The 17820-nt window shown below is 51.7% G+C and overlaps 1 protein-coding gene across 2 annotated transcripts in view; it reads right to left on the reverse strand.

Moving 5' to 3' along the window:
• HIP1 (huntingtin interacting protein 1) overlaps positions 1 to 17820 on the reverse strand; it is a 156106-nt gene that overhangs the window by 19492 nt on the left and 118794 nt on the right. For both annotated transcript variants that reach the window (XM_029219746.1, XM_029219747.1), the window contains exons 6-22: positions 17179 to 17255; positions 16656 to 16717; positions 13061 to 13201; positions 11024 to 11081; positions 7784 to 7859; positions 7549 to 7689; positions 7239 to 7336; positions 6777 to 6849; positions 6022 to 6205; positions 5410 to 5498; positions 4919 to 5035; positions 3823 to 3924; positions 3448 to 3591; positions 2862 to 2997; positions 894 to 980; positions 581 to 688; positions 363 to 499 (exon numbers count right to left, since the gene is read on the reverse strand). In XM_029219746.1, coding sequence (XP_029075579.1) covers positions 363 to 499; positions 581 to 688; positions 894 to 980; positions 2862 to 2997; positions 3448 to 3591; positions 3823 to 3924; positions 4919 to 5035; positions 5410 to 5498; positions 6022 to 6205; positions 6777 to 6849; positions 7239 to 7336; positions 7549 to 7689; positions 7784 to 7859; positions 11024 to 11081; positions 13061 to 13201; positions 16656 to 16717; positions 17179 to 17255 — 1830 coding nt within the window. The remainder of the gene's footprint in view (positions 1 to 362; positions 500 to 580; positions 689 to 893; positions 981 to 2861; positions 2998 to 3447; positions 3592 to 3822; positions 3925 to 4918; positions 5036 to 5409; positions 5499 to 6021; positions 6206 to 6776; positions 6850 to 7238; positions 7337 to 7548; positions 7690 to 7783; positions 7860 to 11023; positions 11082 to 13060; positions 13202 to 16655; positions 16718 to 17178; positions 17256 to 17820) is intronic.

The raw sequence follows: 17820 nt of genomic DNA on the forward strand, positions 1-17820 counted from the left end.
CAATTCCCTGTACACAGGTCATACTCACTACATCTTTATTGAGTGAATAAATATATTATCTTCATTTTAGGTGTTACCTGCCCAGCCAGATAAAAACCCTTGAAAACAGGAAAACTGTGCTCATCCTTCTTGGACACTGCTCAGCACAGTGATGATCACACAGAAGATTCTCAATTACTATCCAGTGAATTAAATACAACTGGAAAGTCATTCAGAAGGTCAAGTTTTACAGTTCTAACTCTACTTTCCAGAATTAAGTTTAAAGTACAGAAAGAACTGGCTTGGAACATCACTGATCCCTGAAGAAATCCCCAGCACTCATACCAAAAAACGACTTTCCCCAGGGATAACACTGATGATACCTCGCCAATGGCTGTGATCCTGGTGAGGCAGCTCCTCATGGCTGTGCTGTCGGCATTCTCGACGATTCCTTCTTCCTCCAGGAAAGACAGATAGGTGAGGGTCTCCCTGCCATACTGCTTACAGGCCTCGGTCAGAGCTGCAGAGGCAAGGCGACAGAGACTTTTAAAGGCCCCCTGCTCCCCGTGCTGTGGTGGTGGCCCCTCACCCTGGTACTTACAGTCGGCAGGCTCTGGTGGGGCTCTAAGGCAGGTGGTGCTGCCATGAACAATGGTGTCACTGGTCAAGTGGGCCAGGAGGGTTACCGAGTGCAGAAGCCCACTGATATCTGCCAGGAGTTTAAAGGAAACTTTCTCAGTCCTGCTGGAGGGGGAGGGCGGTCACTTTCATACCTCCTTCCTCCCCGCTTTGCAAGTTAGACACACACACTCCTTTCTGGGTGCCTAGGAAATGGTCGCCATTGCCACGTTCCAGCGTTTCGGATCCCTGCCCAGCTGTCACTAGTGACAGACCCTATCCTTCACCTCTCTTACCTTCTGGGCAGGCCAGATACTGGCTCCAGCATTTTTCCAGTTGCTCGATGCAGCTGGAAACGGACCTGACCTTGGAGAGTAGGTGATCTGTGAGAGGGAAGACAGGGCAAAGTCAGAGTCAGAGCTGTCTCAGCTCACTTCATCCTTGTTAGTTAAGCTGCCTGACGGATGACCTTCCCAGTGGGGGTCCCCAGCCCTGCAGGAGCTTCCCTAAGAAGGGGGAGGGAGGAGAGATCGATGGCTATGCTGGTACGTGATTCTCTTACTGTAGCTTCAAAGGCTGTACTTCTGAGGCTACCTGGTCCTTTAGCCAAGAACCACGGCAATGGCATCACGGTCTAGCTTCTGCCCCTCATTTCCCATCACTGCCACTGAATCAAATCCAGGCCTTCCTGTTAAGTGTTTCAAGGCCCTTGGACTCCCATTACTCTTGGGGTTAGACCCCTGGCTCCACGTTCTGCCCACACCATCATTCCCACTGCTGTGCCTCTGTGCACTGGTCCACGGAGACTGAACCGCACGCACAGGAGTTAAAAGTACGGGCTCTTGCGTCTCGTGGCATACGTGTTGTAGCTCCTGGCTCTATCACTACTGGCTGTGTTCTCAGGCCACATGCGCCTGCTTCCTCATCCGACAAAGGAGGAATAATAGTACCACCTCCTGGCATCACAGTGAGGATTGCTGGGCCAAGGCACATAAAGCGCTTAGAATCGTGCCTGGCATATTACAAGCACTCGGTAAATGTCAGCCGTTTTTATGATTATTATTCCCCACTCTTCTTCCTCTCCATGGCTTTATGTCTCTCCTCTTCCTTCAAAACCCAGCTCATACCATCTCTTGTGGAATCCGCCCACAGCTGCCCCATGTCCTGGTGTTCTCGCAGTAAATGAGGTACCCAGTGTGCTACTTCATTTGCAACTGTTGGATTTCCCTACAGACGGGTTCCCCACTGAACATCACAGTCCTTCTTCAAACACTTCACCAAATCGAGACCTTTCTAGCTGATAATAAAAATCACCCATCAGGGCTTCCCTGGTGGCACAGTGGTTGAGAGTCCGCCTGCCGATGCAGGGGACACGGGTTCCTGCCCCGGTCTGGGAAGATCCCACATGCCACGGAGCGGCTGGGCCCGTGAGCCATGGCCGCTGAGCCTGCGATCCGCAACGGGAGAGGCCACAGCAGTGAGAGGCCCGCGTACCGCAAAAAAAAAAAAAAAAAAAAATCACCCATCAGCTGTTTCTTCCCGTCTGCCTCGTTCTGAATGGGACCTCTCAAGACTATCAAGTCCCCTCTGCTTGAAAATGAGCTGTAATGAGATCTGTTCACGGCTACGTCCATGACTTCACAAATGCCCCGGGCCTGGATGCTCTCCCATCTACTGTGCACCAGGGCCCTCCTCTCATCACGGGGCTCCTCTGACTTCACCATATGCCCTGAGGACTCTGGGGCACGCAGAGTGGGCCCTTGCTCATGCCCGTGACCCTGTGGGGATTTTATCGTTTCTGCCTCTCCATGCTTAAGGATGATGACTCCCTGTCTAGATTTGAAGCTCATGGCAGCCACCTCTGGATTCAGACCACACTGTTCTCCTTAGAGACACAGAGGCCTGTCTGTTCCTCCTCCTCCCGGCATTCAGAATTGTTCCCAGGCCTCAGCTCCCAGGATGCATTTCATCAGCGTGATCCACAACCAAAGCAGTAGTTATCACACCCGGGGGGGGAGGGGTGAGAGCTGGGGGAGGTGGGGGGGTTTAGAAGATACTACTGCGCAGGCCCTGTGCTGCAGAGCTGCCGACTGAATAGAAATTAGGCGTGGGGGGGGGGTGGCCCTGGGCATCCCCAGGTGATCCTGACATGCAGCTGGGCTGGGAACCCCTGAGATCAGGGTCTCACGGGATTCAAGGCCGACGCCAAAGAGCACTGGGCTGTAAGGATCCGGCACCTGCGAGCCGGGCAAGGGGAAGGGCACCTGCAGATCCGGCGCAGCTGAAGAGAGCGGGCTCCTCAAACCGCCTCAGGGCCTCCTGCACCACCTGCTCGGCAGCCCTTCTTGACTCCGCCAGAAGCATTTTTCGTTGGTCCTTCGCGAGCCGGCCTACAGATTCCTAGAGATGGTCCAGGGAAGTGAGAGTCGGCCATAGGCCCCCTAATGAGCCTCCATGCAGCATCCCCCTGTGACACAGCTGGGATTCCTGGCACCTTAGCTCGAGCTGCTGCTAATGAGGCTGAAGCCAGTTAGCTTGACACAGAGAAAAAGCCTTTTTAACTTTGTCCACAGGTGTGTGCCCCCGAGCACAGGAGGCTATGGGGAGGGACCACGGCAGCCCGGCCTCCACCCTTGGGGAGAGAGTGCCAGGTGCATCCCTTCTCATCTGCTCTGTGTGCAGCACAGGGCACGCTGGCATTACGAGCTATGCCCGCAGAATATTCGCCTTCGCGATCCGGCCAAAGGCCCCAAACCCCTTTCACAGCCCCCCTGCCTCCACGCATACACTGCCGAGGCCCATGACTATGAAATTGGACTTGGTCAGCCCCAGTGGGTGTCCGTTACTTGCCTCTGTGCTGGACAGTTTGATCTGGGTGTATTCCAACTGTTGCCGAAGAGTGGACAGTTCCTCCTCCCGAGAAGCCATGGCTTCCACCAGGCCGCCCCGCTCCTTCTCCAGCTCGGCGATCTGGGCGGTCCATTTCGCTTCTGACTGCAGGACGACCGAGTGGGAAGAGGGAGTTGCTGGGAGAATTAAACTGTCCCCTTTCCAGAGGTCCACACCCACCACCAGGCCATAAGGAATCTGCCCCTTCCCAAGGACACACTGATCCCAGATGGGACCAAGGTGGGCCATGTGTTCATGGTGATGGATGCCAGGTGCCAGCAACACCAAAGCCAGAGATGGAAAAGAATGAGGAAGGGAAAGACAGGTGACGCTTACCTGGGCAGAACTTTCCAGGCTGCCTTGGACAATCTGGAGTTCTTGTTTGCTGGTGGCAAGTTCTTGCTTCAAACTCTCTAGTACTTCCGTCTGTTCTTGAGTCTGAAAGAGAAGAAATACAGGAGCGCTCCCACCTGGGTGGTGGTTTCACGGGATAAACACGTATAAAAATTCCCAAGCTATACTTGTGAGATTTGTATACTCTTTTATACAGAAGCAAGTTTTACCATGACAAAAAGCAGGGGGAAGGTGAGAACTCAGTATGTACCCCAAATTTTTTTTCCAGCTTCAGGAAATGTCAAGGGCGGGGGTGGGGTGGGGGGTGGGGAGTTTTAGGGACATTTCCCAAATGTCATGCTTGAGCCCATAATACTAATTAAAGCAGAGCGAGATCTTTAATTCAGGCACCCCAACACCCAGTAGGTATAATGCTGACTCACCCCATCTCACCGTCTTGAAACAATTTCCCTTCTTTGATTTCTAAGTCGTGTTTTTCAAAGAGTGGGTTGTGGCCCACGAGTAAGAATTCACAGCTAACATTTTTAAAAGAATGCAGTAAACAGAGCTTCCCCCACAAAAAAAATCCACATGCATTCACATAATAAGGATAAGTATTGCTCTGTGAAACTTTGATTTCCATTAGATGTATTTTTCACTTTGGGTCACAGGAGAGCGTGAAAGCCACTACTCTTAAGTGTGAGGCGTTCCATTTTATCCACCCGACATCTCTCTACTCCAATCGGACCTGCCGCCAACCCCATCCCAACTCATGGGAGTTCTGGCTGTGGGTCTTTATAAATGCCACTCCTCTCTGACGTCCACCTGCTTCCACTTCAAAACCTCCTCAAGACTCGTCCTAGCTGATGAGCCCCACTCAACTTCAGACCCTTCATCGCATCATGTCTCTAACCCCTTACACATGGGTAACCACGTCCTGTCCTGTACGGTCCCTTGTCACCCTCCCACAGGGCTCTACCTGCTCGTGAAGCAGACGACGAGGTCTTTCAATCTGTGCAGTGCTCAAGGCCCACCTCCATCTCGGACAGACACCCTCCCCCGCCCCCGCCACCAATTCCCACCTACTTCTTTTACTCACCTTCCGCTGGGCCTGGTCGCTTACGCGCTGGAAAGAATCCTCTAGCTCTTTTTTCTCTCGTTCCAAATCCGCTTGGGCTTGTCTGGCCACGGACACCTGTTTGGTCACCTCTGCATTCTGTAAGAGAAGCACAGTGTCTCGAACTAGCGTATCTCCAGCACAAAGGCCATCTTCCTTCCGGAAGAAATGACGGCATTCAGACCGTGAGTGCCCTAGAGTCGGACACAGACATCACTTTCCCACCTAGAAGGAAGCTGTCACCTTCAGATGCTCAACTATCAACTATTTGCCAAAATGATAAAGATGGGGGATAATGCTAATGCTAGTGGGGCTGGCACCTAAGGTGGAGCTCGAGATACAGGAGGCCAGGGAGCTGCGGTTTCCAAGAAACGGTGGGGGCGCCAGCCCTGGAGAAGCCACGTGGCGTAAGTCACCGTCTCCCCCCGTGCAGCGGGGCCTGCGCGTGCCGATGGGGGCGGTGAGGGTCCTACCTTCCGCAGCAGGTCGGCGTGGTTCTGCACCAGCTCGCTGTACTTCTCCTTTAGCTTGCTGTAGCGCTGCTCGTTGGCTTGGGCTTTCCCTGTATCGTCAAGGACCAAGGTGAGGGGTCTGCACTGGCGGGGACCCTCTGCCCTCCTTCCAATAGGCCAGAACCCCTAGAAGATCGTCCCTCTTTTTCACAAGCATATATACCTCCTTCTCCCTCAAAAACCCTACTGAAATAAAGTCCCCTGGGAAGTCTTCTTTAATGAAGAATTCACCTAATTCAAATCCCTCCACTGATGCATGCCTTGAGCATTTCATGCTCGGCATTTACTTTATCAGGGTTTTTGGCTTTTATGCCACCAATTTTCTTAGGCTCCCTCTCCTTCCTCATCCTCTGTAGCCCCATCTCCGTGTTCGCAGCAGGGCCTCAAGTGGGGCTCTCAACCTGCCCGACACCGATCTGCCCTTCTGACCGGTGACACTGGCATTCACGACGGCCTCCCGGACAGACTCGAGGCGGGGGCTCTGGCGCCTGGCCTCAGCCTCCATCCGGGGTCTCACTGGGCTCCGCCCTCCCCGGCCCCACCCTCACGCCCAGCCCGGTGCCAGCCGCTCACTCTCTATCTCCGTCAGGCTCCGCTGAGCCTTCTCCGTGTCCTCTCGCTTCTTCTTGAGCTCGTCCAGCTCGGCCCGTTGGAACTCGCTGTCGTCGGCCGCCTGCTGCCGCAGGTGCTGCTGCTCGGCCAGCTCGGCCTCCAGCTCGCTGATGCGGCCCTTCAGCTGCAGCATGGCTCGATGGCTCTGCGGGAGGGCCTGGGGATGAGCGCTGGGCGGGCCGAGCGGGGCCGACCTGCCACGTCTCCAGCGCCGACCACATCAACACCTGGGTCTTCCTAAGAGGCCCACTCCCAAGGCCTCACGAGAGTGGAGGCTTCTGGTCACTACAAGCCACCCCCCAGCAACAACAGGGGGTGACGGCAGGGGAGTTCTGGTCCTGTTAGAGGGGCCTGGGAGCCGTGATGGACCAGCTGGAATGAAGAAGGAGAGGACATTTGCCGGTCCCAGGGTAAAGCCTCAGCACCAGACACTGCAAATGCCAGCAGAGCTACAAGTCAAACCTTCTCGTTGCCAAGTGAGAAGAGTAGGTCTCTCACCGCACAGCTTCACAGCCAGCTGGTGATCACAATTATCTCCCACTATCACAGGGCCCCTGGAGCGCGGCTTAAATGCTGCTCTCAAGGGTAAGTGCACTGGAAATGCATAACGACCTGGTCAAGATGTGGCCCAACAAGGGTGGATGTGAAGCAAATTTAATATTAAAAGCTGTCATGTTCTGGTGAAGCCCAGACGCAGATCAGAGCCCAGTTCATACCTCAGTCTTCATGTTTTCCAGCTGTGCTTTCAGGCCACTGATCTCTCTGTACAGTTGATCAATTAAGTGATCCCTAGGAACAGAAGGACAGCAAGTTTGCTTCCACTGTGCTTCTATCCCTTGCCTTTTTTTTTTTTTTTTATCCCTTGCCTTTTAAATGCGAGCTAGGAGACCCAGGGAGGAGGTTAAAAGTCGATGTTAATTTGGGAACAATTCTTTGAAATCCTGTAAGTTATACGCTAAGACTGTCAGTGTTTCCAGATACTAATCTACCACCCACAGGTCCATGGGTATTTCAGCCTCATTCGATTTTCCTCTGGGATTTTAAAGGGGCCAGTATTCGAAGGTCAAGACATTTACCGAAGAAGCCCAAGAATTCCTCTTTGGTTGGGTGTGGCAAGTGAGATCATGGCTTAACTTAGCTTTTGTACCATGTGCTTTAACTCCACAGCCCGGACTCACTTCTCGTCCTTGTTCACGCCATTCTGACTGTTGAAATTGAAGGGATCACTGCTGGAGGAGCTGCCAAAGATGTCATCGAACTTGCTGTCGTATGAATTCTGCGGCGACCAGAAAGGAGTAAGGACAAGGTTAGAGACCCAGAGAGGTCAGCGTGGGTCTCACGAATGACACGTGGGAACGGATACTTTCTTAATCTGGTTCAGGTCCACTTACGGCGCTTGGGTTAGAAGGTGGCTGAACTTGTCCCAGGTCCTCCTGTCCTCCCCGGGGGCAACGGGAAGGCCTGAGCTTCCTCCTAAGTGGTCCTCACCTGCTGGGAGGCATCCATGTCCATGAGGTCATCCTTCTCTAAGACTGGCTCGCTGTCGGGGGATGAGGCCTCGGCTGGGATCACCACCACGGGGCTGATGTGCTCTGACAGGGCGGAGGCTCGTAGGAAGTTGGGTGGGTTCTGAAAAGGGAAGACACATCCTCAAACCCTGCCCACCTGCCAGCCTCTAAGACAGCCTCCAGGACTCAGCAGCTCCCTGGGTGTGTGGCCTTACCTCTGGCAGCTGAGGGATCTGAATGAGCCGCTTGAAGTACTGAAGGTTGCTGGAGCGGTAGAAGAGATCTTTCAACCTAAGGGTGGAGAAAGGCCTGAGGGCTGCTGGGGGTCTTCACCGGCCCCGAGGAGGGGACACCCTGCTTTCCTACTGCCTGCCCAGCCCCCGGGCACAGGCTGCCAAGGAGATGGGCTCCATGGTGCTAGGATGCAATTATGACGCTGCAGGGAGAGATTATTTATAGCCAGTCCTCACTGACTGGGGGAAGAGTAATTCAAACCACAAAATCCTTTGGAAGCGTAGACAGTCCCAAGACTAATTTCTGCGTCACCGTAGAATATATGCTGTTGTTTGGCAGATGTATCTTCCTAGCAATGTTTGGCTTACAGTAATATTAAAATAAATTTCTGAGGATAAACCAACTAATGATACGAAGAGGGAAGGGAACTTAATTACTAAGGTAGATCTCTTTTTAATGAATTCACCTTATTTGAGAGCTATTTGTTATCTCCTCAACTAGACCATAAGCTTCTAGAAGGCAGAGACTGGGCCCTGCTGAGCTAGGTTTAAAATAGTACCGGGCCAGACATAAAAAGGAACGAAATTGGGTCATTAATAGAGACGTGGATGGACCCAGAGAGTGTCATACAGAGTGAAGTGAGTTAGAAAGAGAAAAGCAAATCTCGTAGATTAACGCATACATGTGGAATCTAGAAAAATGGTGTAGATGATCTTATTTGCAAAGCAGAAATAGAGACATAGACGTAGAGGACAAATGTATGGATACCAAGGGGGAAAGGGGTGGGGAGGAAGGAATTGGGAGACTGGGATCGACACATATACATTATTGATACTATGTATAAAATAGACAACTGATGGGAACATACTGTATGGCACAGGGAATTCTACCTAATGCATTGTGGTAAAATGGGAGGGAAGTCCAAAGGGAGGGGATATCTGTATGTGTATGGCTGATTAATTCTGTTGTGCAGTGGAGGCAAACATAACATTGTAACGCAGCCATACTCCAATAAAAATTAATTAAAAAATAAAAATAAAGTAGTACCAGGCATGGAGGAATTACTCAGCAATATTGGTTGAAGAAAAACCATTTATACTGTGTCCTAATCTTGGATGAATATGGGAACAAATAAACCCCAATTTTTTCTCTTCCTCAGGTCTCCATTTTGAAACTAAACACTGAAGGCCAACAAAACTGAGGGCACCAGACATATTTTCTGAGATATAATAAAAGAGGGTCAGGGATCTCAGCACCCTCTCTCTGCAGCACAGAATTTTCTCCAGCTCAGCCCAATAAACGAAACTCCTGGGGTCTCACGATAACCCTTCAGACCCCAAGGTTAGGACTGTCCCTGTGACATCACTGTTGCTTTCCCCGAATTCGGGGACACTGAGGCCTCAGCCGCCGTGTCTGTGGAAGAGAAGGTGAGGCGGCACTCATGGGAAATGCTTTTATAACCTCAAAAAAATGAAAGGAAACAGAATCACCTGACCACACGTTCCCTGCTTTCTGGGCTGGAGCCAACAGTAATAGGCTCTGCTGCTTTCCTAAGCTACTGGAATTTAACATTCCAGGAAATCAGCCCCAGGGCCTGTCTCCTAGCATTTAATAAGTCATTTATTATAGAATAAAAATACGAGGCTTTTCAGACGGAACAAGGAAACCGGGAGGATAGCACAACCCCGAACTTGCCCTCTCTGATTGCTGCTCAGGAACCAGCAAAAGAAGCCTACGCTTGGGATCCGGGGGGTGGGGGTGGGGGTGCGATGCTTTTCCTGCAGTCAAGGGTGAAGAAATTAACAAGGAAAACATCATGCTCATGCTTTTCCCGCCCCCCGCCCCATCCTCCTGTCTCTCCCTCCATTCCGTTCCTTCTTCTTGGGGCATGCTTAATTGAAAGCTGAGCTGGACTTATCTCGTCACCAATTTTTTTCCCCAAATGCACCAGAATAATTTGCCGTTTTGTCAGACAAGCTCTTCCTCTTCTAGACTAGCTGATTAGCTTATTAATTCATTCAAACATGATTGAACGCTATAGGCTTAATTGACTGCTGTGAATCAGGTGCTAGAAGTACAATAATGGGCAAGACAGTCAAACAAAAATAAAGTCATGCTAAGAACCAGGAAGGAAGTAAACAGGGTGCTGTGATGGAGAATATGAGGGTGGGGTTGGAGGGGCAGAAGGTAGGCAAAAAGACCCCAAATGAGGGGCCAGAGACTGCCTTTGTGTGGAGGTGACTGAAGATGACCTGGATGGAGCTGGCTAGGCTGGGAGGAGAGCATCCTGAGGACAGGGAACAGCACGTGCTAAGCCTCTGAGCGCAGGCTATGTTCCGGGAACTGGAAGAGGACCTTACGTGGCTGAAACACTTGGAGAACTGGAGACAAGGTCACAGATGGCGGGCAGGGGCCAGATCATGTAGGGGCCTTGCAGACCACAGAGAGGAGCTTCGAACTGATTCTCAGTGTAAACAGAAGCCATTGAAAGGTTGTAAGCAAGGGATTTATGTTTTTACAAGGTCGTTCTAACTGCGGGGTGGGGATAGGATTGCAGAGGGCAGGAGCTGCAATCCAGAGCATCCCGTGCATATCGGAGGGTCCTGGTAGACAGCAATGGAAGTGGAAGAGATGGGAGATATGACCAGAGACAAGACCTCTTTGTCGATTATCATCTGAACTTGCTAATAGATTGGACGTGGGGAATGAGGAAAATGGTGAGTTCCGATCTCTGTCCTAAGTGGATGGTGGGCAGCATTTACTGAGATAGAAGGGAAAGAAAAAGGTTTTTGAAGAAAACCTAGAGTTTAGTTTGAGATGTAAGTTTGGTATAGTGATGTCAAATAGACCACTGGGGATGTGAACCTGGAATCCAGAGGTAAGGTTGGGCTGGAGTTATATCTTTGGGAGTTGTCAGCATGTATACGGTATAAAACCATGAGAACTTAGGGAGAAGAAAAACGGAAGAGGATGAAGCCCTGGGAATAAAGCAGGATGACTGAATGAATGAAACTGTCTTTCTCTATGAGACTTATTAGAGAACCGATAGCTTCCCCAGCCATTGGTAGGTTTGCTGCCATCTTCTTTTCCTTCGCTTTTTAAAGCATTAAAGCAGATACCCTCACCCCTCGATGATTTAAAAGCAAGTGCTTCCTGCATGGATTAATTGACTTTATAGCACTTTTAGATTCGCCTTCCTTTCTCTCACTTAAGCCGCTTACTTTGTGAACTGCTCCATGAAGCGGTCCCGGTGGCCTTGCAGGGTGTCGGCTGGAAGACCTGGAAGAAATTGGAAAGGACTAAGAGGGAATAGGAGGCAGGACCAGAGGGCAGGCAAGACACAGCGGGAAGGGACCATCCCTCCTGGGGCTGAGGGCCAGCCCTGTAGGAAGGCATTCTTGACCTAGAGTTGCCCTGGAACTGGTAACCCAAGAGGGCCCAGTGGGGCCAGCAGGGACTCTGGGGCTACTTTTCAGTCAGATCTTCCCTTCTGATTGCTCCTGGACTGCAAGCCACTCTCGACAGAGCAGGATGGAAGTTACGTCGCTGACTACAGCAGCAGTGACCTGACCCAAGCAGCAGGGTGGACCACGGCAGGCCCCAGAGGCGGGCTCCCTCCGGGGGGTTGTGTGCACTGGGCACACTGGGTGAGGCCCAGCACAGACATGAGTCTGGAGAGATCAAGAGAGCCTGCCAGAGACAGGCAAAGACTGCAGGACTGAGACCCTTGGGTTCAGGGGTATATGGGAACTCTCTGAACTATCTCTGCAACTTTTCTGTAGATCTAAATCTATTCTAAAAGAAAATATTTATTTTCAGAAAAGCATATACTGTATGGAGCATCCCTTTTTCCCTGACCACACAGTTCTCGAAGGTCTTGTGTATTGCTCTGCCTTTAAAGAAGGCCTTTAAACCCAAATAATTACCTGTCTCTTATCACAACTCACCACTTTATAGAAGGAAGTGGGGATGTCCTAGTGCGCAACTGGTTCTGTAGTATCTTAGGAACAAGTTCATCTGTATTCAGAGCTTCTATGCAACTGCCTGCCTTCTTTTCTTGGGATTTAGTCTACCCTCTCTGCTTCCTTCAGACACGCCCCCCTGCTCCAAAACCCTTCTAACCCTTGAACATGGAATTCCAACCTCCCTCCCATGAAACCCTCCTACATTAATGACAGTGATGCTGCTTCCCTTGTTCTGGTCTAAATAACCAGACTACTCCTTGTCAGTGACCTGTTCCAGAGTACCCCTTGTCCTAGACTTCCACAATAAAACCTTCCTAATATCCATTTGAGTCTTGATTTTTCTCGGTTTTCCATCATCCATGCACTCTGACTGTGTATACCCTTCACGATGGCCACCTCACAGCGTGACCCAGGGACCAGCCACATCAGATTCATCTGGGATATGGTTTAACAATGCAGACCCTGAGGAAGCAGCACCCACACACATCGTTTTAAATAAGAAGCACAACTAACAAACGTAAGGTAGATAGCTAGTGGGAAGCAGCCGCATGGCACAGGGATATCGGCTTGGTGCTTTGTGACCGCCTGGAGGGGTGGGATAGGGAGGGTGGGAGGGAGGGAGACGCAAGAGGGAAGAGATATGGGGACATATGTATATGTATAACTGATTCACTTTGTTATAAAGCAGAAACTAACACACCATTGTAAAGCAATTATACCCCAATAAGGATGTTAAAATATATATATATATATTCCTAAAAAAAAAGAAGCACATAAACGGATAAGAACATCCACAAGACCAGTAGTTTCCAAAATACATTCCGCGAAACTATCCCAAGGATCTGTGGCTAGGGGAGGTATGGCCTTCCATTGATTTGAGCAGCCCTGTTTTATATTTTACATTTCTCCACAAAAACCCATTTGTGCAAAGAGACTGCGCTGATGAACTCTTTGGAAACTGCCGCCTTTGCTCCTGTGGGTCTAGGCCGGGTCTGTCCTCATCTGTGTGGTCTGCAGCGTACATGACACCCATGGATGTTGACGTGGTAGAGCTGGAGGTGGAGGGTGAGGACCATCCTGAGTCACGGCTGTGGCAGGCCAGGTGCTTCCCTGAGCACAGCAAGGCTTGGCCCTGCTCTTCTATTCTCAAGACAGCCGGGAGCTCCAGGGCCTTCTGGGTCAGGAGCAGAAAGCCAAGGGCACTGGGGGGAGCTGCTTCCCTCCAGGGACAGCCTCAGGCTGTGAACCTCCTTCCGGCCAGAAGTTTCCAGAGATCAAGCCCCGTATACTCACAGGAGTGGAGTTTGAAGAGAAGTTTGACAGTGTAGTCATAGAGGTGGCTGCAGTCCAAGATGACCTGGATCAGCGGGGCTAGGCGGCACTGCCCGGCTGTCGTCACTGACACGGAACGGGACATGTCCAGGGAGTTGAACACTAGGGGACAGAAAGGGGAGAGGCAGCAGAGCTAGGAAATTAGAGGCGACCTTCTCAGACGGGAGAAGGCAGGAGTCTAACACACGAGGACCTATTCTGTGCAATCATGATCTCATGTGATGCATCTAACCCTTTCAACACTCCTATGGGGTAGCTAAGAGTATCCCCATCATACAGGGGAGTAAGTAACTTGAAGGTGGTCACAAAGCCAAGAAGCGGTTTTGCTGAGAGATGGTGAGTTAAAAGCCAGAGCCCCTGTGGCCAGCGACGTCTAGACCAGGAGCCTGTGGCCCTGGCAGCCAAGATGCTCTGTGTGTCACAAACAGGTGAAATGAACTTGATCTACTCTGTGCACAGCCCGGCGGAAGGGATTTACTGGGGGAGCATCCCGAATGCCTCCTTCCGGTCTGAGGAGCTTCGTGCTTCCTCCCCCACCTCCCTCCAATATGGGCAGGAAGAACACATCCCCTTTTAAGGTTTCTGATTTAATGGGGAGGTGGGCTCTTGTTCAGGGGAAGCCCTCCGTTTTATGGGGAATCAGTATTTCAGGATCGAAAGGGGCTTTTGACAGCCAGTCCAGCCCTCTGTCTCAGGCATGAACTTGGTCTCATGGTGATCTTGACCCTGAGAAGCAGCCAATCTGGTGGTGCAATAGAAAACACGTGGGGAAACGATCAAACATTGATCAGAACACGAAGAAGGAAATAATTCAGCCTTGGCTTCCTACTGGCTTGTCACAGGGTTCTTGGAACACCACAAGGGGGGAAATGCAGGAACCCTGGTGGACAATTGGAGGAGAGGCTGCAAGGACCCAGGGCAAGGAGCCAGGAAGAGGACGAACCATCAGGATCAAGGCTGACGGAGGTCCTTGGGGGAGCCGGTCAACGGAAGTACTGCCCTCCACTCTCCCGGGCTCCAGAGAGCAAGCTGCTCCCACAGACCCCTCCACGTTAACCCCCTGCCCCTTGCCCCTAGCTCCTAAACCAAGCACCTAGATGCCTGGCCGTGGACCCTGAGTGCACACCACTGGCCAGGGCTGAATTCCTCCCTGCAGAGGCTGCCCACCGCCTCCAGAGACCCTGCACGTGGCCGGCACCGAAAGACTTTCCCTGCAGTCCCTCAGTGAGTGGGACTGCCCCGGAGGAAAGCCCAGAGCCACTGTGTTCGGCCTTCCCTGGCTGTACTAGTCCCTGTTAACAGGCTTAGTCTGTCAAGTGAAAGAAAAAAAAAAACCCAAACGGTTCTAATTAAAAGGCAGCTTTTCTTCTTGACACAAATTAAAAGCAGCTGTCACTGCGAGGCGGCCATCCCCAAATCTCCTGGCTTCCTTAGGCTCCACGCTGGCAAGGAACCCCAGGCCGCTCCATCTCCCGGCCTGCCTGCCGCTTTCCAGGAATGACCCTTGGCATCTAGTAACATCTAGAGCTGTGTGACCGTGGGCAAGTTACTCAACCTCTCTGTGCCTCCAGATGCTTTTCTGTAAGATGCAGATGGTTCTAATAGCACATACCTCTTAAGGGTCTTGTAAGGAGGTCTCGTAAGGATTAAATGAGAATGTCCTATAAAGTTCATGGCAACAGTGCAGTGGTCCTTCCCATTTGCTTTGAGATTCATTAAAATCACCTGGGGAAATTTGAAAACTACTCATGTCTGCCTGCAACTCCTCCATGCCCCCTTCTTTTTTAATTGGTCTGGGGTAGGGTTGGGGCATTAGTGAGTTTCAAAAGCCCCCCCAGGTGATTCTAATATGCAGCCAGGGTTGAAAACTATTTTCTAGCTCAGTGCTTCTCAAACTGTAGCATGCGTCAGAACCCCCATAGGATCACTCCAGTAGAATTCTTTGACGATGGAAAGGCTCTGTACGTGTGTCCAATATGCTAGCCACGTGTGGCTGCTGAGTGCCTGCAATGTGGTGAGTGCAACTGAGGCCCTGACTTTTGAATGTTACTTAATCGTAATTAATTTAAATAGTCACACGTGGCCAGTGGCAACGCTGTTGGACAGTGCAGACTTGGGGAGTTTGTTAAAACAGACAGCTGGGCCCCACCCGCAGAGATTCTAATTCAGAAGGCCTGGGGTGGGACCCGAGAGTGTGCATTTCTAATACGTTCTCAGGGGATGCCGATGCTGCTGGTCCAGGGACCACACTTTGAGAATCACTGCAAGTGCACCAAATAAATGTTAATTGTAATTGGCCCACGTTTCCCGCAGTTGAAAATGCAGGGCCTCCTTCCGAAGGTTCTGGTCCCAATCTTACAGGGTCACAGACTAGGACTCAGGAGCTGGAAAGACTTCTTCTAATGCCAGCTCTCTCGATTTCTGTGGCTCACAAGAGGTGACCGAGGATGGGGGGCAGGTGGGGAAACGTGTAGAGGATGCTCTTGATTCCGAACCACTGCTCTCTGGGGGATGAGAAAACCACCGCCATTTAATGATGGAAGAGTTTGTGCGAAGACTTGGGGGAGCTCTCTCTAGAAAACTCTAGCTAATTCTCCCCAGATAATTCCAGAGCATTCAGCTGGATGTCGACAGTATTTTTAAAAAATAAATTTATTTATTTATCTATTTATTTTTGGCTGAGTTGGGTCTTTGTTGCTGCGCGCGGGGGCTACTCTTCATTGCGGTGCGCGGGCTTCTCATTGCAGTGGCTTCTCTTGTTGGAAGCACAGGCTCTAGAGCGCAGGCTCAGTAGTTGTGGCACATGGGCTTAGTTGCTCTGCGGCATGTGGGATCTTCCTGGACCAGGGCTCGAACCCGTGTCCCCTGCATTGGCAGGCAGATTCATAACCACTGCACCACCAGGGAAGCCCGTTGACAACATTTTATGAACTCTGTCCACCTGTTGTTTCTTCACTGCTGTTCATGCAGAAAGCAAGCATTCTAAACTTGGTTGTTGAGCACTTGCTATATGCCAGGCATGGGGCTAGAACAGAGGTGAGCAGGCATGGTTCCTGATTTTTGAGGAGGAGCTCAGCATCTATTGCTAATAACCCAAGTGATCAATGCATACGGAAACAGAGCCAGGGATCACGGGATGCTGGGGCAGAAAGGGTGACTGCGCAGGCCACCTGGGCAGAAATACACCCTGAGGGCCAGCCCGGCTGAGCAGCGCACAAGCCTGGGCCAAAGGACCAGCCAGTGCTGGGGCCACAGTCTAGGGTCTGTCAGAGGCCAGAACTGTCTTTGGACTCTTGGAGGCCTAGGCTTAGCGGGGAGGCCAGCAGGGTGGGGATCGCAGTCTTTCCACTCATGTGAAAATGCCCTTGGGCTTCAGCCCCTCCTTGCACCAGGGCCAAGAGAACAGACACAGTGTGGGCAGCTCCATCTCCCTGGCCCTGAACTGCACAACTTGTATGGAGACGGGGGCTAGGCCAGCTGGTCCAAGCAGGGAACCAGGCTGGGGGTTAGGTGAATGCCCAGGAAAGCCTGGGCCGGACGGGAGGGAGAGACTCACCAGTTTGGAAGAGGTTAAGTTCACACTCCAGGTAGTCGAACATTTCCACTGTCAGCTGGAAACTGGACCCAAGAGGAAAGAGAGCTTATACTCCACGGCCCGAGGCCAGCGCTCCACCTGTCCCGGCCCCCAAGCCCTGAACTGCCGCCAATGTACACGTGCACACACAGACACACACAGACACACACACACACACACACACACCAGCTTCAATTCTTAGCCCCAAACTAAGTGGATATTAAGGCCATTGGAAGATCAAGCAGGGCTAATTCAACAGTGAAAGCAGCAAAGAAAGAGGGGAGAGGGGCACAGAGAAGGGAGGCCTGGAGTGGGAGGTGCCCTGGAAGGGTTCTTGAGGAGGCACCAGGAGTAAGTGGCCCCAAGGTCAAGTCACTCAGGGGCTTTGGTCCCCACCCCAGCCACTGCCCTTGCCCTCAGGTCCTCTGTGACCCTAACCGGAAGTGACAGCATCTACCCAAGCTTTCTCTCTCATCGAGTCCAGAATGTGAGGACAGCCACTTACAAGTTGTTAACATCACTCTCTCCGGCCTCGTCCAGCTGCCGGTCACTCATCTGAAGGTTGCCTGGGAACCTAGGATTCTGGAAGGGAGGCAGAGGAAGTCAGAACAGGGCACCTCAAGAGCTCTCTATACAGACCAACTAAGCCGACATCAAGCAAGCCAGCCCTGCTGAGCTCGGGCTGCAGCAGGTGGATTCTGCTTGGTACAGGTGCCTGCATGCTCCCTGGGGAGGTGTGGCAGCGCTCACAGCCTCACACACGCACACACAGGTCCTGTGATTGGTTCACGGCAAAGAACACCCACCACCCATCATCATAGGGCAAGGCTTCATCCTAACCCTGGGACCCGGGGGAGGGTCCCTCGCTCACAGCCTGTGCCACGGACATCTTCTCTGTGGTGCAATGACACCGAGCGTGTGAGAGCAGTCGGTCTTCAACTTGACACCCACACCATGCAGGCAGTGCAGCCTTTGCTTATTTCCAATATGTTCTGAATACTATCCAGGCTTCCCGCTGCCCTCTGGCCATCTCCTGAAGTGGCTATTGTGAGCTCAGGGCCGGCAAACCCATTCTCACATTAACTTTAGCAAAACATAATCAGTAAAATAAACTTGAAGGCTGGAAAATATTACACCAAGCGCCCGC

This window comes from Monodon monoceros, unplaced genomic scaffold, assembly GCF_005190385.1.
Source record: "Monodon monoceros isolate NGI ecotype Baffin Bay Population unplaced genomic scaffold, NGI_Narwhal_1 Super_Scaffold_13, whole genome shotgun sequence".
Lineage (NCBI taxonomy): Eukaryota > Metazoa > Chordata > Mammalia > Artiodactyla > Monodontidae > Monodon > Monodon monoceros.